Here is a 23,291-nt window from a genome sequence, read left to right as displayed (position 1 = left end):
ATTACGCCGAGCCCGAGGCATGTCCTGCGGCCAGCGCCGCGCTCCATGACCTCACCACCACGTGCCTGCACCAGGAAGGAAAAGAGGAAATTCGACTTTTTTATTTTTTTTTCAAGAATAACTCTTGCCTGAGCTTTTCCTGGGGGTGAGAGTGTGACCCGTGGCCAGCGCCACTCACCTTTTCCACGAGAGCATCACTCTGGGGTGATGGGAGAGGCTCCCAGCCCACACACGTCCCAGGATGAGGGGATGGACACAAAGAGATGCAATCCACCTCCCCAGATGTCCCGCAGCTTTGTCATGGGAGGGGCTGTCACCCACGGGTCTCCCACTGCACATCCTGGGTGCCTCTGGAGAACCTGAGTCCTTCACTGGGAAATTTGGGCAGAGGAAGTTGTGCCAGGCTCATAAACACATCGAAACCCTCTGTGGTTTCCACATGGGTCACATCCTCCTTGTCCCACCCCTGTGTGACATGTCCCCAGGGCTCAGAGCCACTGGTTGGATCCCCGTCCCTCCCCAGGGCTGGAGGCAGCAGGATGCAGGAAGGGAAATGGGAATTAAAAATAATTAAAATACTTAGAAGGGCACAGGCTTGGAATGGAGCCCACCCAGCTCCAACTCTAGGGCTGGATACCACCTCCAAAGAGGTGATTGGAGGCTCACAAAGCTCTCTCCAACCTTGCACTTGTCCAGCTTGGGGAGGGTCTGAAACCCCCTCAGCTTTATTAAAATCATCTTTTCACCTCCGAAAAACCAAATAAATGTGATACAAATACCAACTCCAACTCCCTGCTCCCAGGCAGCCCAGGTACCATGGGAAGGGACACACCAGGATATAAAAATGGGTTCCAAAAGTTCGACCTGGCTGCAGCAGAGGCCAGGAAGGGATTTGGGGCAGAGACCCCCAGGTTATCCCAAGCAGCTGTGAAAAAGCAGGACATGAGCTGGGATCCATTCCCTGGGAAAAGCCCAAACCACCAGAGCTGCTGATCCTGCTCTCCAGAGCCAGCTCTCCTGGCCAGGGTGGTTTGGTTTCACATCAGCCCTTCTGTGCCACTGAGGCACCTGATCCCACAGCAGCACCTTCACTTTGGCATGAGGAAAACCAAGCCAAACCCCAGGAAAGCAGGAGACATCGACAGCAGGATCATCCCCAGGATACAGATTGAAAAAAGAACAAATTTAATTCATACCCAGGAGCTGATGGCTCCTCCATGTGCAGGGAATGAGCAGGACCTGAGCTCATTGCAATAGAGATGGATTACAGTTGGGATTAGGATTGGGATAAGAACCCAACAGCCTCCCTTCACTCCTTCAAACCTTACTGCTGAGCCAGGGGGGCAATTCTGTCCTCCCTGCTATCAGGACTAGTGCTGGTTTTCAACTTCTTTTTCCCACCTCTGTTGAGGTCGGGACTGAAGGCACTTGAGACAATAGCTCAGGTTCAGACTCAGGTGTTTATTGTTTCTTATCTATGTTACAGTCTCACAGCAGTGAGTTCTGCAGTCTCATTAACAAGGCACAGAATGGCCAACAGACTCCTGTTACAAGGTCTTTTAAGGCTAAACTATCCAATTAAGAAATGACACATAAATTATTTTTACTTTTAACCCAAAAACTAATCACTCAAAGTTGTCAATGCAGGTTTTCTGTCCAATTACACAAAACTACCCAAACCAATGGAGAAGGTGAAGAAGAAGGAGGAGCCTCTGCCCTAAAACTTCCATCTTGCCCCATATATATTGCTATATTCCAAAACCTTAAACTCTAAGTTTCCCACCCTGTGATATTGCACGCCTCTATTCAAACTCCACGCTCACAACCCCACTCCTGTCATTCCATTTTGGAAGCTTCTCCTTGGCCTCAGGTCAGTGCAGTGTTCTCCTGGGGATCATATCAGTTTCTCTGGATCTGGACTGAAGGCACTTGAGATGATAGTTCATGTTGGGACTCAGGTGTTTATTATTTCTTATCAGTAAAACAGTCTTATTACTGTGAGCTCGGCAGCTTTTTATTAGAAGGCAAAAAATCTCTTGCTACAAGGTCTTTTAAGACTAAACCATCCAATTACGTACTGACACCAGATTATTTTCCCTTTTAACCCAGTAACTGATCCCAAAGAGCTGCAATGCAGACTCTTCTGTCCAATTACAAAATGTCACCCAAACCCATGGAAAAGAAGGTGAAGAACAACCAGCCACCACCCTAAAACCTCCATCTTGACTTATATATATTGCTATATTCTAAAACCTTAAACTCTAAGTTTTCCACCCTGTGGTATCACACACTTCCATTCAAACTCCACACTCACAATCCCAGTTCTGTCATTCCATTCTGGAAGCTTCTCCAAGGCCTCAGGTCAATGCAGTGTTCTCCTGGGGGCCAGTGCCTGTCAGCACAGAAAATCTGAAATTCTCAGCATCCATAACCCTTGGCAGCTGGATCCTCTCAGCATCCTGGGGCAGGATGAAGCTGGGCATCACCAGAGCATTTCTCCCTTGGAAAAGGAAAATCAGATCCAGGGGGATGAATTTGGCCTTTCCTAGGAAGGGGCTGCATTTGGAGGGGTCCAGGCTGGTGCATCATGTGCCAGAGTCACAGCCCACCCTCACAGCCCCAGGATGCTGCTTTTGGGTTGTTTTCCCCCAATCTTCACACATTCCAGCTGGGCTGGGAATGTTTGCCTGAAGGAGGGATGTGGGACCTGCCAGGGGTCTGGGGACCTTCTGGTGTCCTGTCCTCCACCATGAGGGGAGACCCCTGGAACCTCCCCAGGGAGGAGCAGCACTGGGTACCCCAATGCCAAAGCACCTTCGTTAATGGGGCATCCTCATTAATGGGACACTCTCATTAATGGGACACCCTCATTAATGGGACACCCCAATGTCAGGGCACTCTCATTAATGGGACACCCTAATCTCAGGGCACCCTCATTAATGGGACACCTCAATCTTAGGGCACCTTTTTAATGGGGCACCCTCATTAATGGGACACCCCAATCTCAGGGCACCTTCCTTAATTGGGGACCCTCATTAATGGGACAGCCCAATCTCAGGGCATCCTTATTATTGGGACACCCCATTCTTAGAGCACTCTCATTAATGGGACACCTCAATCTTAGGGCACCTTTTTAATGGGGCACCCTCATTAATGGGACACTCCAATCTCAGGGCACCATCATTAATAGGACACCCCAATCTTAGGGCACCCTCATTAATGGGACACCCCAGTCTTAGAGCACCCTCATTAACAGGACACCCCAATCTTAGGGCAACTTTTTAACGGGACACCCTCATTAATAGGACACCCCAATCTTAGGGCACCCTCATTAATGGGACACCCCAATCTCAGGGAATCCTCACTAATAAGACACCCCAATCTCAGGGTACTCTCTTTAATGGGACACCCCAAACTTAGGGCGCCCTCATTAATGGGACACCCCAGTCTTAGGGCATCCTCATTAATGGGACACCCCAATCTTAAGCACCCTTATTAATGGGACACCTCCATCTTAGGGCACCTTTTTAATGGGGCACCCTCATTAATGGGACACTCCAATCTTAGGCACCCTCATTAATGGGACACCCCAGTCTTAGGGCATCCTTATTAATGGGGACACCTCAATCTCAGGGCGCCTTCCTTAATTGGAGACCCTCATTAATGGGACACCCCGACCTCAGGGCATCCTCATTAATGGGGTGTGGGAAATGGATTTGTAGAGAATTCTCAAGGCTTGACAGAAGGCTCACAGAGTGTGCATTTGTCTGCAAACGTTGAGATAAGAAATGCTGGCGTAGAAATGCCAAGAAACACTTATAAGGTATTATAATTAGGAAATAGTTGGCTTCTAGTTGTAATGGCATGAATTATAACATCTGTATTGCCTCACCCTTCACATAAGACTAAAAATGGAATGGAAGTTTTTAAAATGCCTCTCAGTTGCCCCATCTCTGGGTCAAAAAAGGGCATAACTTGACAATGGGGCATCCAGATTAACAGGCACCTTTTCCTTGGGGTGCCCTCATCTTTAAGGCACCCCCATTAAAGGGGGACCCTTGTTTTTAGGGGCATCCCACCTCCATGGCACCCTCATTAAGAGGGCACCTTCATTAATGGGACAGCACCATTAATTTGGGACCTTTGCTTCTGGGCTACCGTGTGTCCTTATTAATGGGGTGTCCTCATTAATGGGGCACCCTTATTAATGGGGCAGCCACGTTAATGGTGGACCTTCATTTCTGGGGTGCTCCCTTGTCTCCAAAACACCCCCATTAATGGGGTACCCCCATCTCTGGGCACCCCTATTAATGAGGCACCCTTTTTAATGGGGCACCCCATCTCTGGGTACCCCCATTAACCAGGCACCCTTGTTAATAGGGCAGCCTAATTGTGGGACCCCTCCCATGACACCCCCCTCCCCTGGCATCCCCCCTGTTTTTGGCAGCCCCACAAGGGGTGGGGGGCACCCGTCACCTCTCTGCCCCCCATTCTGTGAGCTCCAGGCCTGGCTCTGTGCTTGCAGACCCAGCTGCGGTTTGGAGGGGAAAAAAAAAAAAGGAGGAAAAATTGAGTTTTCCTCCTCTGCGAGAACGAAAGTGGGGGAAGGAGAAGCGGCTCCAGGACCTGAAGCTGTTGCTGGACTTTCCTCCCTGGGGGAGGATTTTATTCAGCTGATACAAACGATATCTGGGGCTTTTTTGATTCTGGTTTCCTCCCGGCAACGGGTGGAGATGAGTCAGAAATCCAAAATAAAGATAAATAAGTTTAAAAATAAAGGGAAGCAGAGGCACAACTCCCATCCTACTTGTAAATAAATGCCGGAGCTGCTGGATGGAGCGGCAGGGGATGGAGGCAGAGCAGGAGCGAGGGCTGGGAGGTGTCCCGGGACAGCTCCGGGGGGATTTGGGTGCTCGGTGATGCCGCCTGCATTCCGCGCTCCTCAAGGGGAATGCCCTGCCTGGATTACGGGTAATAATCCAGGATTTTGGACCCTGGAGCTGCAGTTTGGCAGCGTGCCGGGTTTGCTCGGGCTGGAAAGGAGCCGGCTCTCCCCGCGATTCGGCGAGGTTTAACCCCTGCGTGTCCCGCAGCATTCCAACGCCAGCGGACACTTCCAGCCCCCGGGCGGGTGGTCCCGGCAGGGATTCGGGAACAGCCAGCGTGGCTTGGCCAGACACCCCGCCCGGCGCTGCTCCTCATCCTCACCGCCACCACAAACCCCGTCCAAACCCCGTCCAAACCCCGCCGTCCCCGGGGGGCTCTGCCGAGTGACCCCGGGGCCGCCCCCACAGCTGGATCCGCAGCCAACATCTGGGCAGCGCCTCTCGCAGCTTCCTAATTAAGGGATTCATTAGAACGCCTCCCTCCCGCGGGGGTGGCGGAGCGGGGGCCGTGCGCCGCCTCCAGTGACGCTTCTGCAGCCCCAAAATTCCCACCACGGCCGTCGGCGCTGGGTTTTGGCAGCAGCAGCCGCTTACTCAGCCTGGAAGTGAGCCGGCTCTTCCCGGGGCAGAGCCCTCGCCCCTCCGGCCGGCCGGGCTCCGGCTGAAATCCATCCCTGCGGCTCAAATCCATCCGTCCAGCCCAGATCCACCCCTTCTGCTCAAATCCATCCCTGCGGCTCAGATCCATCCCTCCGGCTCAGATCCATCCCTCCGGCCCAGATCCATCCCTCCGGCTCAGATCCACCCCTCCTGCTCAAATCCATCCCTCCGGCCGGCCGGGCTCCGGCTGAAATCCATCCCTCCAGCCCAGATTCATTCCTCCGGCTCAGATCCACCCCTCCTGCTCAAATCCACCCCTCCTGCTCAAATCCATCCCTCCGGCTCAGATCCATCCCTCCAGCCCAGATCCATCCCTCCAATTCAAATCCATCCCTCCCGGCTCAGATCCATCCCTCCGGTTCAAATCCATCCCTCCAGCTCAGATCCACCCCTCCTGTTCAAATCCATCCCTCCTGCTCAAATCCATCCCTCTGGTTCAAATCCATCCCTCCGGCTCAAATCCATCCCTCCAGCCCAGATCCATCCCTCTGGTTCAAATCCATCCCTCCGGCTCAGATCCATTCCTCTTGTTCAAATCCATTCCCACAGCTCAAATCCACCTTCCCAGAACCCCTTCCCGCCCGGCTCAGATCCACCCCTCCTGCTCAAATCCATCCCTCCAGCCCAGATCCATCCCTCTGGTTCAAATCCATCCCTCTTACTCAGATTCATCCCTCCCGTTCAAGTCCATTGCCCCAGCTGAGATCCATCCCTCCTGCTCAAATCCATCCCTCCTGCTCAGATCCATCCCTCCTGCTCAGATCCATTCAGAATAGAACAAAATAATGAAATGAAATGAAATGAAATGAAATGAAATGAAATGAAATGAAATGAAATGAATAAAATAAAATAAATAAAATAAAATTAAATCTGTTTCTAGCTTCCAGGGGGATGGAACTACAAGCATCCAGGTCCATGGGGCAGAAGGCCAGGAGATCCTTTCCCCACAGCATGCTGGACCCCGTCTCTATGGATGCTCCATGCAGCACCATCCCTGCCATCACCCCAGCTCAAACCCATCCCTCCTGCCCAAATCCACCCCTCTGGCTCAAATCCACCTTCCTGGAGCCCCTTTCCCTGCCGTGGGTGCCCCCTGGTGCTGCTGGGCACCCCTGGGCACCTGCAATCCCCCATTCCAATGCTGGAGCTGGGTGGATCCTGCTCCTCCCCGGAGCAATGGGATGTTGCTGGAGAATTAAATGCAAAAGAGGGGGAAATCAGGAAAATAACACAAGAAAATAGCTCTAAGGGTGATGGCAGGGGTGGTGCTGCATGGAGCATCCACAGGGATGGGGTTCAGGATGCCATGGTGGGGAAAGGATCTCCTGTCCCTCTGCCCCATAAACCTGGGTCCTTGTAATTCCACCCCCTTGGAAGCTAGAAACAGATTTTATTTTATTTCATTTTATTTTATTTCATTTCATTTCATTTTATTACATTTTATTATTTTATTCTATTCTATTTTAATTTAATTAAATTAGTTTATTAATTAAATTTCATTTCACTTTTTTTGTCCTTTATTTCATTATGTTTGGTTTATTTTATTTTATCTATGACATTTATTTTCATTATGCTAATTTATTTTATTTATTTCATTTTATCTTATTTATCTAATTTCTTTTTCATTTAGTGCACTTAATTTAATCTTTCTTCCTTTCAATCCTTTTATTTTATTTTATTTTATTTTATTTTATTTTATTTTATTTTATTTTATTTTATTTTATTTTATTTTATTTTATTTTATTTTATTTTATTTTAATGGCAGCAATTACTCAATTTCAGCCTCTAGACCCAGAAATTCTTTTTTTAAGGGCTGGGGTGTCTCTGAGTCCCTGACCAGGGAATGGGCACTCCCAGGGATGAGTTGTTCCTCAAACCATCCATTAATCACCCGGCATCTTCCAAACCAGGGTGAAAAGTCCCAGGATTTGTGTTGGATTCAGGCTGGAGATGCTGCCTGGAGCTGGCAAATCACAGACAAAGCCAGAGTGAGCATCCATGACTCCAGAGGCTGGATAACCTTCTTCCAAAAATTCACATTTTGGATCAATTTCAGGACCTAATCAACCTGTTCCTGGACAGAAAATGGTCCTGGATATTCACATCATCCAAGGGCACAGCCCTCCTGACATCCAGCAGAAGCTGCACTGGCTGGAATAGGATGGGCTCCTCCTCCTGCTCAGCTTCCCACAGCAACCAAACAGTAGGGAAGGTCAAACACTTCCCATTCCTAATATCTATCCATGGAATTCTGTTTTCTGGCAGGAGACAGTTGCTTTTTTGGGGGGAAAACAGCAGTTTGTGTCCCAGTAAGCCTGGACCGTGCTGGAAGCAATTCTGGGGGGCCTGGGACACCTGGACTCCCATCCTGTGACTTTGGGGGGTGTCCAGGGGTGACAGGTGGCACCTGAGGGCAGCAGCAGCAGCTGGAGTTTTGTTAGAACATGTCACATGCAGATTCTTTTGCTTCTTTTCTGCCAAGGTCAGGATTAAATGTGTGAGATGGTATTTCATGTTGGGACTGAGATGTTTATCAGTTCTTATCTCTGTCACAGTCTCACAAACCCTGAGTTCTACAGCACTTCACTCTAGCAAACTAAAAATTGAGCCCTGTCACTCTCTCTACAAGGCCTTTTAAGGATAAACTGTCCAATTAAGAGATGACACCTAAATTATTTGTACTTTTAACCCAATAAACAACCACCCATACCCTGCAATGGGGACATTTATTATCCAATTACACAAAGCCACCCAAACCCATGGAGAAGGGGGAGGAGGAGGAGGAGGAGGAGGAGGAGGAGGAGGAGGAGGAGGGGGAGGAGGAGAAGGAGAAGGAGAAGGAGAAGGAGAAGGAGAAGGAGAAGGAGAAGGAGAAGGAGAAGGAGAAGGAGAAGGAGAAGGAGAAGGAGAAGGAGAAGGAGAAGGAGAAGGAGAAGGAGAAGGAGAAGGAGAAGGAGAAGGAGAAGGAGAAGAAGGAGAAGGAGAAGCCTCTGCCCTAAAACCTCCATCTTGCTTTATCTATATTACTATATTCTAAAACCTTAAACTCTTAAATTTTCCACCCTGTGATGTGGCACACTTCCATTCAAACACCACACCCACAATCCCAGTTCTGTCATTCCATTTTGGAAGCTTCTCCACGGCCTCAGGTCAGTGCAGTGTTCTCCTGGGGGTCAGTGCCTGTCAGTACAGAAAGTCTGGAATTCTCAGCATCCGGGGGGTTCCAGCAGTCTCAGTGCTCCTCAGCCTGTCCAAACAGCCCCCAAACAGCTCCTGGGAGCCCTGTGCCTTTCTGGAACCCCCTCCTGCCCAGCTCCCACCCAAAGGGAGGAAGGACCCACAAAGGGCTCTGATGATGTGTGAGGAGGAACCTGGGCAGCTCCTCCAAGGGCTCTCCTCACCCCACACCCCACTGGTGGCATCTGCTCCCCCTTTCACAACTTCCTGCAGAGCTTCTCCCTCTGTGCAACCTCCCTGACCCGTGCTGGGTGTCACGTTCTGCACCCATCCCCCTGCCAGGCACCTCGTGGGGTTCCTGATGAACCCTGGGTGCTGAGAATTTCAGAATTTCAGACTTTCTGTACTGACAGGCACTGACCCCCAGGAGAACACTGCATTGACCTGAGGCCATGGAGAAGCTTCCAAAAGGGAATGACAGAACTGGGATTGTGGGTGTGGACTTTGAACAGAAGTGTGTCACATCACAGGGTGGAAAACTTAGAGTTTAAGGTCTTAAAATATATTAATAAATATAAAGCAAGATGGAGGTTTTAGGGCAGAGGCTGCTCCTTCTTTTTCACCTTCTTCTTCATCTTCACCTTCTTCTCCATCGGTTTGGGTGGCTTTGTGTAATTGGATACAAAATTCCACGTTGTGGGGCATGGTTGTTTGGTTATTGGGTTAAAAGTACAAATAATTTAGGTGTCATCTCTTAATTGGACAGTTTATCCTTAAAAGGCCTTGTAGAGAGAGATGGGGCTCCATTTTTAGTTTGTTAGAGTGAAGTGCTGTAGAACTCAGGGTCTGTGACAGAGATAAGAACTGATAAACATCTGAGTCCCAACATGAAATACCATCTCACACATTTAATCCTGACCTTGGCAGAAAAGAAGCAGAAGAATCTGCAGGTTCCCAACCCAATCCCTTTGCCCACGGGGTCTCCAGGAACACATTCCCATGGGAAGGGAACCCACCCACCATCTCCCTCCTGGCTGCAGCCCCCACAGCCCAACCAGCTCAGGGTCACAGGCTCAGCCTTCATCCACCTTCATCCTCCTCCCTGCAAAGATGCCATGGAAATGTTTGGAGTTTTTTTCCTCTTGGAAAAGCCACCACTTGCACCCTTGATCCCATCCTGCTCCCCACCGTGGCCACAGGCTCAGTGTCCTTGGGTTTGTCCGTGGGGATGTTGGGTTTGGGTCTCTGAGCAGCTCCAGGGGCTCCATCCAGCCAAGGAACTCCCCTTGTTTTATTCCAGGGAAGAGTTGGGATTCCTGAGCTTTGCTGAGCACCTTTTGTGCCATTCCAAGACCCCACTCAGATCCCAGATGGAGGATTTGGGGCTCATTGCTAAATTTTGGGGGGATTTAGAGTTGGAGGAACATCCCAAGGCTCAAATCCCACCACCAGAGAGGGGCTGCCCTGGCAGAGCAGGTCAGGAATCCTTTGGAATAGGTTTGTCCCTGCATGTGGAAGCAATGAGGAGGAGAGAAGGGCTGGGAAGCAGGATGCAGGGGTAAAGAAGGCACCAGCTCTTCCATGAGAGAATTCATCCCAAATGCCAAAATTGGAGGTGAAAGAGCCAATTTCCAGCTTTCCTTGGGCTCCCTTGGATCCCAGCCCATCAGGGGATCTCCATGCTGGAGAGGAACATGGAATAACCGTGGAGCTGTGACCTCCCTGACCTCCCTCCTCACCCTCTCCCACCCCGCCACGACTCCCAGACCTTGCTTACCCCAACATCCATCCTTCCCCTGGCTCCCAGAGCATGGGAAACACCTCCAAACCCTCTGAGGATCCTCAGGGCTTGGCCACCCCCAGGCAGGATTTAACCTGCTCATTTGCATGCCCTCGTCACCTCTAATTAAATCTGTGTGGTGCCACAATCCTTCCAGTCCCCATTCCCCCTGGAAATCCCCAGGCTGCACTGCCAGGATGATGGATGGTGGGAAGAAAACAGGATGGGTCCCACACACAGGAGCGGCCACGGGCATGTTGGTTTTTCCCTCTTCACACTAAAAATAAGAAGGTTGGTGCAGGTTTGTGGCCAGAGCCATGGGGCTGTGGAGGAAAACCAGCTCTGCCTGTGGCCACAGGGCTCCTGGCCTGCCCCTGGCCTGGGATAACAACCCAGGATCACCCAAGTGATTTAGCCCAGCTGTTGTGTTGTGATTTCAGGGTTTACCTCAGAACCCCGGGTCCCTCCCCTGATCATTCCCTCCCAGGTGTGTCAGTCACCTCTCCTTTCCCCTCCCAGCACTGTCTGTCAGTCCTGGCATTCCAGAAGGGCACAGAGTGATTGGCAGATTCAAAGGATGCCCTCTACCCCTGGGGGGCATTGGGCCATCCAGGTGTCCTTTGTCCCTTTGTCCCTCCCCTCCTGTCCCTGCTTGGTGGCTCCCTACCCCTTCCCTGCCCCTCTCCCCGGGGTTAAAGGAGCAGCAACCACGGGCTCAGGGAGTTCTGTTGGAGCTGGTGCTGCATTCAGAGGCCGGTGGGCCAGAATAAAGCTCTGGATCCAAACCCTCCATCAGAGCCGACTCCTTTCCTTCACCATCACCTTAAAGCTTCTCCACAGAGGGAAACCTGAGGAGCAGCCCCTGTTATGGGGGGAAGCTCCATCCCAGCACCACCAGAGCTCCTGCAGGCCTGGACTCGTCCCCACGGGCCCAGCTGCAGCACCCAGCCAGCCCAAAGTGTCTGTGGGGTGAAACACCACACACCCACAGCCAAAAGTGTCTGTGGGGTGAAACACCACACACCCAGCCAGCCAAAAGTGTCTGTGGGGTGAAACACCACACACCCAGCCGGCCCAAAGTGTCTGTGGGGTGAAACACCACACACCCAGCCAGCCCAAAGTGTCTGTGGGGTGAAACACCACACACCCAGCCAGGCCAAAGTGTCCCTGGGGTGAAACACCACACACCCAGCCAGCCCAAAGTGTCTGTGGGGTGAAACACCACACACCCAGCCAGGCAAAAGGGTCTGTGGGGTGAAACACCACTGTGCCATTGTTTGGTTCAGCAGCAAGGCCCAGACAAGCTCAGGCACGTCCTGTCCAGCTCTGTTGGTAATTATTTCAAATACCCAACACTCTGCAGCACGTGCAGCTCCCTCACTGAAATCCCAAACAAATTTCTATTTCAACCTCCTCAAAGCAAGAAAATGATGGTGTGAAGGTCAGGGGGCTCCAGCCAGGAGCCACCAGCTGTGTCCAGCTGTGGACACCCCTGGCTGAGGTGACATTGGCACTTCACTTCCAGAGTCCCCCAGATGTCACCCACTCAGCACCTCCATCACCCTTTGGTGGCCATGCCAAGGTGACCGTGCCAGGGTGACCATAGACCAGGGTGACAATGCCAGGGTGAATGTGCCAGGGTGAATGTGCCAGGGTGACAATGCCAAGGTGACTGTGACAAGGTGACCATAGACCAGGGTGGCCATGCCAGGGTGACAATGCCAAGGTGATCATGTCAGGATGGCTGTGCCAAGGTGATGTGCCAGGGTGACCATGCACCAGGGTGACCATACACCAGGGTGACAATGGCAATGTGACCATGCGAAGGTGACAATGCCAGGGTGGCCGTGCCAGGGTGCCCATGCCAAGGTGATGTGCCAGGGTGATCATAGACCAGGGTGACAATGCCAGGGTGGCCATGCCAAGGTGATGTGTCAGGGTGACCATACACCAGGGTGACCATAGACAAGGGTGACAATGCCAATGTGACCATGCGAAGGTGACAATGCCAGGGTGGCCGTGCCAGGGTGACAATGCCAAGGGGACTGTGCCAGGATGACCGTACCAGGATGAAAATGCCAAGGTGACCATAGACCAGGCCATAGACCAGGAGCAGACCAAGCAAGACGTGGAGGCAGGATGACATCAAGTTGTCCCCAAGCATCCTCTGTGTTTTCCTGTGTCACCCCAGAACAGCTGTGACAGTGACAGTGACATTGGCTTGTCACTGCCACCCCCAAGGAGTCCCCGTGCAGGGCAGGATTTGTGCATTTGTGCCCCTCTGAGAGTCACCACCCCCCTGGGCTGTGCTTTGTGCCATGCCATCCGTGCCATGCCATCCGTGCCATGCCATCCGTGCCACGGCCACCACTGCCCTCACCCAGGGACTCCGACCCAACCATTCCCCAGCCCCTGAGGGGTTAAACGTCCCCAGCCACCCCCAAATGACGGAGAGACGCTGGTCCCCAGCAATTAGGTGCCAGACCCGGGTACACCGCAGCCCGGGCTGTGACGTGAGGACGGATCCAGGCTGGCTGGCGGTTTGTCTGTCCCTGGCGGGCACCCAGCGCCCGGAGCCGCCGCAGCTGCTGCCCGGCCCCTCGCGGCACCGGAGCGATGTGTCACCGGGAATTCCGGACCCTGCAGCCTCTGCGGTGCCCCCGGGCCTGGCGACACCCCAAAGTGCCCCGTGGGGTCTCTAGGATGTCCCCACCGCTGTCCCTGCTGGGTGCGGGGTGCCCTCCCCAGGAGCAGAGCAGGGGCGCAGCTTGAGGCCATTTCCCTCCCTAAAGCGCTTTGGGGTCAATTCACTGATTCTGCACGTTTTGGTGCTGGGGGTTCCAAAACCTGAAATGGGAAAAGATTTCCTGAAATGGGAGAAGATTTCTGAGTCTCCAGAAGGCTCCGAGCCCTCCCTGGGGGGGTTGGTGGCTCCTTCTCGAGCCTGGGGGGCACAGCCGGGCTGGGGTGAGCAGGGAATCGCTGCCTCTGGCTGGGAATTGAGGAGAAAAACAATAAAAAGGGGGTTTGGAGTGACTCTGCAGCCGGGGCCGTTCCCAGTTTGCCCAGTGGGGTGACTGGGAGGAGCTGGGGGGGGGGGCGGGGCGAGCTCTGGCCCTGCCGGGGGTGGGGATGGAGGGGCCGCGCTCCTGCCGGGGGGGTCACAGCTGTAAATCGGGGAGGGTTCGGCTTTTGTGGGGATGTAACCCCAAATCTCCCACGGGGACCGCAGGTGGCTCCTTGCGCCACCCAAGAGTGTCACCCAAATGTGTCAGAGGCGCTGGCAGGAGCCGGGACCCTGCACATCTGGGGGGGCCACATCTGGAGGGATCGCTCCTACGGGGGGCTGCACACCTCGGGGGATGGATGACACATCTGGGGGAGTGTCACACACTGGGGATCCCCATCTGGGCATGGCTCTGAGTCTGAGGGAGCTGCACAGCTCGGGGGGGGGAGTCCCACATTTGGCGCTACCCCCGCGCGGGTTCGCACATCTGGGAGTGACACATCTGGGGGGTGACATGTCTGGGGGGGTGGCACATCTGGGGGTGACACACCTGGGAGGGGTGGCACACCTGGGGGGATGGCACATCTAGGGGGGTGGCACACCTGGGGGGATGGCACATCTGGGGGTGACACACCTGGGGGGGTGACACACCTGGGGGGGGTGACACACCTGGGGGACATATCTGAGGGTGACATGTCTGGGGGTGACACATCGTGGGGGCGACACATCTGGGGGGCGCGACACCTGGGGGGGTGACACACCTTGGGGAAGGTGGCACAGCGGGGGCAGCGGGAACGTGCTGCCCCCTCGTGGCCGCGGTGGGGACTGCACCCTGCCCATCCCCGGGGAAACTGAGGCACGAGCGGTGCCCCTTCCCCTCCCCCTTGGGGGGAATTCACAACTCCCCCACACCTGATCCCCCCGGTTCTGCCCGTGTGTGGCTGCCCGCTGTTCCCGAACCCTCCCCAGGGGTGTCGCCTGCTCCGTGTAACTTGAGGGGTGCAGGACGCCAGGGTCCCCCCGTGGTGGGGTGGGTTTGTCTGTAAACCTGGGGAAACAAAGGGGAGAGAAGGCGAGCGGGGATGTGACAGCCTGGGGGACTGGGGAGCACAAATGGCACCCTTGGGGACAGAGGGGACACGGCTAAGGTGATCCATCGCTGCCTGAATTGCACCGGAGAAGCCAAAAGGCTTAAAATGAACCCAAACCTCACAACCCTGTGCCGGGAGAGGTGGCTCAGAGGGTCACGCGAACAGCACAGACACGATCCCGGTCACCCCGTGTCCCTCCGTGTCCCCCCGGCCAAGCGGACCCCACGGCTCTGAGGATGATGATGATGATTCCTGCATCCATCCTTCACCCCAAATCCTGCACCCTCACCCCGGCCCCTTCCTGGCTGCAAACCGCCCCGGGAGGATTTTCTGGCCGTGCCAGCTTTGGGTGAGCCGGGACTGCCCCGCGGCCAAGGGCACGGAGCGGTGCGGGTGACAGGGTCACAGGTCCCTGCCTGCCTGCGGGACGTCACCGCCACCAGCCCCGGGGCGGGGACCTTGGGGACACCTCCATCCCCGCTGGATGCCCGGGGCCAGCGCGCCCTGCCGCGGGTGGGGTGCCAGGGTGATCGCGGAGGTGGTGGCGGTGCCAGGTGCTCGTGTCCCCAGCGTCCCTCCCCCGCTTTAACGAGAGGGCAAAGAGCAGCTGGGTGCGGCCGATGCCAAGCCCTGTCCCCTGCCCTGTCCCCTGCCCTGTCACCCTCCGCAGGCACGGCCCGAGCAGCAGAGCCAGCACCGAGGTGAGAGGGGACATCCCGGGGCAGGGACCCCATCGGGACATGGGGGGACCCCCGAGGGGCCGGGATGGAGCGGGGGAACTGGGGAGGGAGGGACGGGCGGTACCTGAGAGACAGCACCGCCCGGGCTGGGGCGTTGGGGACACTTTGGGGTGACACAAGGACCGGGTTGGGGACACGCTGGGGGTGACACAATGACTGGGCCGGAGGGTTGGTGACACTTTTGGGGTGACACAAGGACCGGGCTGGGGGGATGGGGACACGCCGGGGGTGACACAAGGACCGGGCTGGGGGGATGGGGACACACTGGGGGTGACACAAGGACCGGGCTGGAGGGTTGGGGACACTTTGGGGTGACACAAGGACCGGGCTGGGGGGCTGGGGACACATCGGGGGTGACACAAGGACGGGGCTGGGGGGGGGACACAAGGACCGGGCTGGGGGGTTGGGGACACGCTGGGGGTGACACAATGACCGGGCCGGAGGGTTGGTGACACTTTTGGGGTGACACAAGGACCGGGCTCGGGGGGGGGCACACCGGGGGTGACACAAGGACCGGGCTGGGGGGATGGGGACACTTTTGGGGTGACACAAGGACCGGGCTGGAAGGTTGGGGACACTTTTGGGGTGACACAAGGACCGGGCTGGGGGGTTTGGGGACACTTTTGGGGTGACACAAGGACCGTGCCCAGGATCCCACAGCAGGACCGAGGCGCTCCGGCTGCTCCCCGGCAGGATGGGAGACCCCTTCGGCCGCTGGAGCAGCAGCCCCTCCCGGTGAGCGCCACCCCGGGGACCCCCGAGGGCTGGGCGGGACAGGGGCCAGGGCGTGCCAATGTCCGTCTGTCCGTCCAGGAGCGAATATGAGGACAGGACCCCGCTCCAACATCCCAACAGCTTCGCCCGCCTCAGCGGGAAGAGCATCTACAGTGAGTGAGGGCTGCACCCCAAAAACGCCCTCAGCGCCCCCCCCAGCTCGTCCCTGTCCCCTCACCCCACCTGTACCCTCAGACCAGCGCAAGGACTACGGGCAGACGCTGCTCAAGCTCCAGAACGATTTCCAGCACCGCGTTGAGGTAGAAGCCCCCCCAAAGTGCCCTGCGCCCCCCAGCCTTGCCAGGGGCCCGTGTGACACCGTGTGGCGCTGTGTGGCACTGTATGGCACCGTGTGGCCCCTGTGCCCCCCAGCACCTGCTGACGATGCCCCTGGAGCGGGAGCTGCGCAGCGCCGAGGATTGCCTGGGGCGCCTGCGGGAGCTGGAGGAGCAGGGCCGGGTCTGGGGCCAGGAGGTCCTCCTGGAGGTCAAGGACCAGGAGCTGGTGCTGAGCGATGTGGAGAGCAAGGTAACCCCGGGCAGGGCTCCCCCAAACCCCGGGCAGGGCACCCCCAAAACCTGGCACCCCCTGGCCCTGAATCCTGGCACCCCCAGGCTATAGGAAGCCCCAAATCCCGGTACCCCCTGGCCAGGGCATCCTCCAAATCCTGGCACTCCTGGCTATGGGAACGTGCAAACCCCGGTACCCCCAGGCTATGGGGAGCCCCAAATCCTGTCACGCCCTGGCTATGGAACCCCCCAAATCCCGGATGCCTCCTGGCTATGGGAACCCCCAAACCCGGGTACCCCCTGGCCACGGTATCCCCCGAATCCTGGCACCCCCTGGGCTATGGGGAACTCCAAATCCCGGTACCCTCTGGCTATGGGAACCCTCAAATTATGGTGCCCCCTGCCCAGGATATCCCCTAAATCCTGGCACTACCTGGCTATGGGAACCCCCAAATCCTGGTACTCCCTGGCTATGGGAACCCCCAAACCCCAGTACCCCCTGGCCACGGTATCCCCTGAATCCTGGCACCCCCTGGGCTATGGGGAACTCCAAGTTCCAGTACCGTGTGGCAATGGGAACGCCCAAATCCCAATCCCCCCCGGCCAGGGCATCCCCTGGATCCTGGCAACCCTTGGGCTATGGGAACCCCCAAACCCCTGGAGGGCCGCCCCCTGTCCGGGTATCCCCAAATCCCAGTCCACCCCACTGCCCCCACCCTGGCAGCTCCTACAGCCCTGGCACCCCCAGCCTGGCACCCACAGCCCTGCCCCACCCCAGCTCAGCCCCCAAACTCTCCTATGCGACCAGCACCCCCACTAAACCCCTCAATCCCGACACCTACAATCCCCCTGCACCCCTTTAACCCTTTCCCAGCCACTGATCCCCCCGCGTTCCGCCTGGCAGGAGGAGCTGGAGGCGTTCCCGCTGGGAAGCGTGCAGGGATGCTCGGCCGGGCTGGACAACGCCGTGCTGGCCATCAGCGTGCAGGAGAGGAACCGTCCGAGAACCAGCGTGCTGCTCTTCCAGTGCGAGCGCCTGGGGGTGAGCCCCGAGCGGGGAAACGCGGGGGGCAGCGCCCCGGGATGGGCGCTGAGCGCAGCGGCTCCGTGCAGGCAGAGACGCTGAGGAGAAGCCTGGAGAAGGCGCTGGGGCAGAGGAAGGAGGAGCAGAGCAGCCACTTCGGGCACAGGTATGGGGGGTAAGTGGCTCTGCGGTCCATCCCTGGAGACAGCTCGGCTGGGGCTCCAAGTGTCGATGCCCAAAGTTGTGGTGAGTCTGGTGGTGGGGTCTCCTTGGGGTCCCACAGCGCCCCAAAGCCCCCCTGCCCCACCTGAGGGGTGATGGGGGGGCCCTTTGTCCCCACTTTCCCAGCTCCTGGCTCAGCCCCCACCCCATGAACACAACCCACCCACCCCACCCACAGGCTCAGCCTCCTTCCCACCCCTCCTGCTTTATCCCCGTGTGCCGCTCCCCTCACCCCATCCACAGGCTCAGTTCCCCCATCCTGCCCCACCCCATGAACAACCCCCCATCCCACCCACAGGCTCAGCTCTCCTCTCCCACCCTCCCTTCCTCATCCCCACGGGCACAGATTCCCCCCCCAGGGCACCCACGAGCTCGGTGTCCCCTCATCCCCACGGGCACAGAGCGTCCCCCACCCCATTCCCCATCACTGGCCTCAGACCCCCCCTGCTGCTCCTCCTCCTCCTCCCTTCTCCCCCACACCCACAGACCCCACACCCCACTCTCGGAACCAGCCCCGCTCCTGCCCCACACCCATACACAAACCCCTCTCCCCCAACTCCGTACAGCCCCTCAAGCTCAGCTCACCCTCCCCACCCCGTACAGACCCCCAACCTCAGCTCACCCTCTCTGTTCCCTCCCCACCCCGTACAGCCCCCCAGGCTCAGCTCACCCTCTGTTCCCCCCCCGTTACCCCCGCAGCCCCCCGGAGCCCCCCCCGTACGCGGCCCCGGAGCGCTGGGCAGAGGCCCCCGAGCCCGACCCCCACCCACCCCCCCGGCGGGGACCGCTCTCCTCGGATTTCCGTGAGTCTGGGCTGGGGGGGAGGGAGGGAGGTGTTGTACTGCAGGGAGGCACCGCGCCGTGCCTCAATTTCCCCGGGAGCAGCGGTGACACCGGCCATGTCCCCAGGTGCGCCGGAGCTCCCGCAGGTGTCCCGGGGCCGAGCTCCCGGCCAGGCCGTGCCCGAGGCGGAGCGGGATGCTGTAAGTGCCCACCCCACCGACCCCTCCCGGCAGGGGTCACCTGGCACCTTCAGGCTATGGGGAACCCCAAATCCCGGTACTCTCTGCCTATGGGAACCCCAAATCCCCGTACTCTCTGCCTAGGGGAACCCCAAATCCCGGCACTCCCTATGGGAACCCCAAATCCCGGTACTCTCTGCCTAGGGGAACCCCAAATCCCGGCACTCCCTGCCTAGGGGAACCCCAAATCCCGGTACTCCCTATGGGAACCCCAAATCCCGGCACTCCCTGCTTATGGGAACCCCAAATCCCAGCACTCCCTGCCTATGGGAACCCCAAATCCCGGTACTCCCTATGGGGAAACCCCAAATCCTGGCACTCCCTGACAATGGGAGCCCCAAATCCCGGTACTCCCTATGGGGAAACCCCAAATCCTGGCACTCCCTGACAATGGGAGCCCCAAATCCCGGTACTCCCTATGGAAACCCCAAATCCTGGCACTCCCTATGGGAACCCCAAATCCCGGCACTCCCTGCCTATGGGAACCCCAAATCCCGGCACTCCCTATGGGAACCCCAAGTCCTGGCACTCCCTGCCTATGAGAACCCCAAATCCCGGCACTCCCTATGGGAACCCCAAATCCTGGCACTCCCTATGGGAACCCCAAATCCCGGCACTCCCTGCCTATGGGAACCCCAAATCCCGGCACTCCCTATGGGAACCCCAAATCCCGACACTCCCTGCCTATGGGAACCCCACACCCCACTGCCCCCCGCACCCACAGGAGATCCTCAACCACGTCCTGGACGACCTGGAGCGCTTCGTGGGGCGGCTGAAAACGGCGCTGAGCTCGCCCAGCACCAAGAAGAAGCTGAAGAAGAAGTCAGGTGGGAAGGGAGGGGAGGGTTCCCGGGGGCTGCTCGGGGTGCCCAGCCCGGTGCCAGCCCCAGCTGTGCCCCTCCAGCGCTGCCCCCAAAGGATGAGTACACGGATTTCTTCCAGAAGGTGAAATACGCCCTCAACCTCTTGGTAGGTGCGGTTGGTAGGGCTGGAAGGGAGACTGGGGGTGGGGGGGATGTGGGGAAGGGGCTAAAGGGGAATTGGGGGGGCTCTGTGGGAATAGAGGGGTGTGGGGATGGGGGATTGCAGGAGAATATGGGGACTGGGGCTGTGTGGGGATAGGGGTCTATGGGGTTAGGATGGGGGGGCTGTGTGGGGAAAGGGGGGCTGTGAGGGTGGGGGCTCTGTGGGAATAGGGGGGTGTGGGGATGGGGGATTGAATGAGAATGTGGGGAGTGGGGCTGTGTGGGGATGGGGGGGCTGTGTGGGGATTTGGGGGCTGTAGGAACAGGGGGATGTGGGGATGGGGGATTGAATGAGAATGTGGGGCTCTGTGGGGCTGTGTGGGGCTGGGAGGGGCTGTGGGAACAGGGGGGTGTGCGGGGATGGGGGATTACATGAGAATGTGGGGCTGTGTGGGGCTGTGTGGGGAAAGGGGGGCTGTGGGAATGGGGAGATGTGTGGGGATGGGGCATTACATGAGAATGTGGGCCTGTGTGGGGCTGGGAGGGTCTGTGGGGTTAGGAATGGGGGGACTGTGTGGGGCGGAGGGGCTCTGTGCGGTGAGGGAGGTGTGGGTGAGCTGGGGGGCTCTGTGGGGTGGAGCGGCCATATGGGGACAAGGGTGTGTGTAGGGATCAGAGGTGCGGGCGGGCTGGGGAGCTCCGTGGGGCTGTGGGGGACAGGGGGGGGGTGCAAGGACAGGGGGGCTCCTTGGGGACACCTTCCCCCCCCCGCCCCATAGGGACGGAACCGCCGCTACGTGACGGACCCGGACCCCCCCGAGCTGCTGCGCCTCATCTTCTCTGCTCTGTCCTTCGTGAGTGCCCCCGGAGCGGGTCCCACCGCCCGGAATGCGTGACACGGGTGGGGATCGCCCCCGGAATGTGTGACACGGGTGGGGATCACCCCCAGAATGTGTGACACGGGTGGGGATCACCCCCGGGATGTGTGACACGGGTGGGGATCACGCTCGGAATGTGTGACACGGGTGGGGATCACCCCGGGATGTGTGACACGGGTGGGGATCACCCTCAGAATGTGTGACACGGGTGGGGATCACCCCGGGATGTGTGACACGGGTGGGGATCACTCTCAGAATGTGTGACACGGGTGGGGATCACCCCGGGATGTGTGACACGGGTGGGGATCACCCCCTGGACTGTGTGACACGGGTGGGGATCACCCCCGGGATGTGTGACACGGGTGGGGATCGCCCCCTGGACTGTGTGACACGGGTGGGGATCACCCCGGGATGTGTGACACGGGTGGGGATCACCCTCAGAATGTGTGACACGGGTGGGGATCACCCCCAGAATGTGTGACACGGGTGGGGATCACCCCCGGGATGTGTGACACGGGTGGGGACCCCCCTCGATCCCCCCTCCCGGCCCCGCAGGTGCTCGGGCACTGCCCCAGCCCCGGGCTGGCCCCGGCCGTGCAGAGCCCGCTGCTCGTGCCCGAGGCGCTGCAGCTCCTCGAGGAGACCCTGGGCGATGACGATTACGGAGTCTGGAAGAGCCTCGGCACCGCCTGGAACAAATCCAGGTGGGCTCCGGCCCCCCGACACCGAGAAAGGGGGGTCTGGGTTTGAGGGGGGGCCCAGCGCTCACCGCGGTGCCCCCCCGATGTTGTAGGGCCGAGTACCCCAATAGCGACCGGGTGCCCGCGTACACCCCGGTGTTTTCGGACGGGTGGCTGCCCCCCGTGATGGAGCAGGAGCGCCGGGGGAGCCTCCAGGACAGCGCAGCGCCTGCCTCAGTTTCCCCAGCTCTGTCGCGACCCTCGCGGTCCCTGCCCCCCGCCCAGGCACCGGGCACGGGCTGGAGGGACCATCCCGGCCGAGGGTGAGCGTCCCCCTGCCCCTGAACCTGAGCGGGGTCGGGGCAGGAGGTGGGCACTGACGCAGCCCCTCCGCACCCCCAGATCCCCGCTCCCCGCCCAGGGGCTGGTCCGAGCCCTGTACGACTTCCAGGCCAGGAACTCGCAGGAGCTGAGCGTCAGGAAGGGGGACACGCTGCAGGTGGGAGCGGGGCGGCCCCTCCGTGGTGGGGGGCACAGCTGGGACCCCCGGCCGTGCCCTCCAGCTGCCCCCATTGTCACCTGCCCAGGTGCTGGACCAGCAGAGGAAGTGGTGGCTGGTGCAGGACGAGCGGGGGGACAGGGGACACGTCCCTGGCAACATCCTGGAGCCCCTCCCGGAGCCGGGGCTCGGCTCCACACAGGTGGGGACCCCTCTGCCATCCCTTCCCTGCGCCCCTCTCCACGAGGGGGTGGCCGGCGGTACCACGATGTCCCCTCCCAATGTCCCTTCCCTCTGTCCCCCGCTCCAGGACAGTCCCCCCACCCTGCACCCCAACTCCTCGCCGGCAGAGGTGACGGCCTGGCTGCTGGACAAGGGCTTCTCACGGATGTAGGTGCTCCCTTGAGCCCCCTCCCCGCCAAAAACCCGCCCGGGTCTATTTGGGGCTGGGGGCGAGCCCGGCTCACCCCTGTTCCCCCCACCCCAGCACGGTGCGGACCCTGGGGGTGCTGCGGGGACGCGAACTGCTGCAGATGAGCCCGGACGAGCTGCGAGGGGTCTGTCCCGAGGAGTGGCGCAGGGTCCTCTTCAAGCTGTCCCCCATCAGGACATCCCTGGGGGTGAGCACTCCCACCCCCGGACCCCCGGACCCCACCTCGGGACCCCCGGCCCCACGCCCCCTCCCCACCCCCGGGATGGCCTTGCGGGACCCCAGACCCCCGGGTGTCTCTGGGGGTGTGGGACCCCCGGCCCCCTCCTCACTCCTGGGATTGTGGGACCCCCGGCCCCCTCCTCACTCCTGGGATTGTGGGACCCCCGGCCCTGCAGCCCCGCCCCAGTCCGGGGCCATGGGGGGAGGGATCCTCATCCCCACGCCCCCTCCTCACTCCTCCCATCCCTCTCTCCGCAGATCGGCCCCAATGACTGAGCCCCCGAGGCCACGCCGATGTCCCCATCACGTCCCCGCCCCGGATGGAGCACCCACCCTGGGAATGGCTGGGTTTGGGGGCGAACCCCCTCTCATATCCCGCCTGGCCCCCCAAGGCAGAAAAACCCTCCTGGAAATCACAGAACGGCCCCCCCAAAGGAAGGAGGGGGGCAGGCACCCCCTCGGCGGGCTCGGGCGCTGTGAAGGGACTTTGCACCCCCAAAATGTAAAGGGATTGATGTGGAAAATAAAAGTGACAGCAATGGGGTGTGCAGAGTCTGGGGGGCACCTCGGGGCAGGGAGAGGGACAAGGGGAATGGGGGAATAGGGGAACAGGGACAAGGGGAATAGGGCAGGGCGAGGGACAAGGGGCACAGGGACAAGGGGCATAGTGACAGGGTAGGGAGAGGGACAAGGGGCATAGGGACAAGGGGCACAGGGACAAGGGC

At 58.5% G+C, this 23,291-nt stretch overlaps 1 protein-coding gene across 1 annotated transcript; it reads left to right on the top strand.

Annotated features, from left to right (window-relative positions):
* Positions 1-16,035: 16,035 nt before the first annotated feature.
* EPS8L3 (EPS8 like 3) lies at positions 16,036-22,854 on the top strand. The gene is made up of 18 exons (XM_058040016.1): positions 16,036-16,076; positions 16,155-16,228; positions 16,311-16,375; positions 16,488-16,643; positions 17,529-17,666; positions 17,738-17,814; positions 18,570-18,673; positions 18,780-18,853; positions 19,617-19,719; positions 19,797-19,861; positions 20,637-20,711; positions 21,291-21,439; positions 21,529-21,738; positions 21,782-21,914; positions 22,003-22,116; positions 22,225-22,304; positions 22,402-22,534; positions 22,825-22,854. Exons 1-18 carry the CDS (start codon positions 16,036-16,038, stop codon positions 22,840-22,842), a joined length of 1,809 nt encoding a protein of 602 aa, XP_057895999.1. The 3' UTR covers positions 22,843-22,854.
* Positions 22,855-23,291: the final 437 nt, after the last annotated feature.

The sequence above is a fragment of the Melospiza georgiana genome, chromosome 23 (genome assembly GCF_028018845.1).
Source record: "Melospiza georgiana isolate bMelGeo1 chromosome 23, bMelGeo1.pri, whole genome shotgun sequence".
In the NCBI taxonomy this organism is placed as follows: domain Eukaryota; kingdom Metazoa; phylum Chordata; class Aves; order Passeriformes; family Passerellidae; genus Melospiza; species Melospiza georgiana.
Note: the sequence above shows the minus strand (reverse complement) of the source record. Positions and strands in the feature narration are given on the sequence as shown.

What these genes read in the sequence shown, in the direction of transcription:
- EPS8L3 (XM_058040016.1), top strand. Translation starts at nt 16,036, where the DNA reads ATGGGAGACCCCTTCGGCCGCTGGAGCAGCAGCCCCTCCCG. An exon ending in ATTTCCAGCACCGCGTTGAG is followed by an intron (nt 16,376 to 16,487) that starts GTAGAAGCCCCC and finishes TGTGCCCCCCAG; the next exon opens with CACCTGCTGACGATGCCCCT. An exon ending in ACCGCCTGGAACAAATCCAG is followed by an intron (nt 21,440 to 21,528) that starts GTGGGCTCCGGC and finishes CCGATGTTGTAG; the next exon opens with GGCCGAGTACCCCAATAGCG.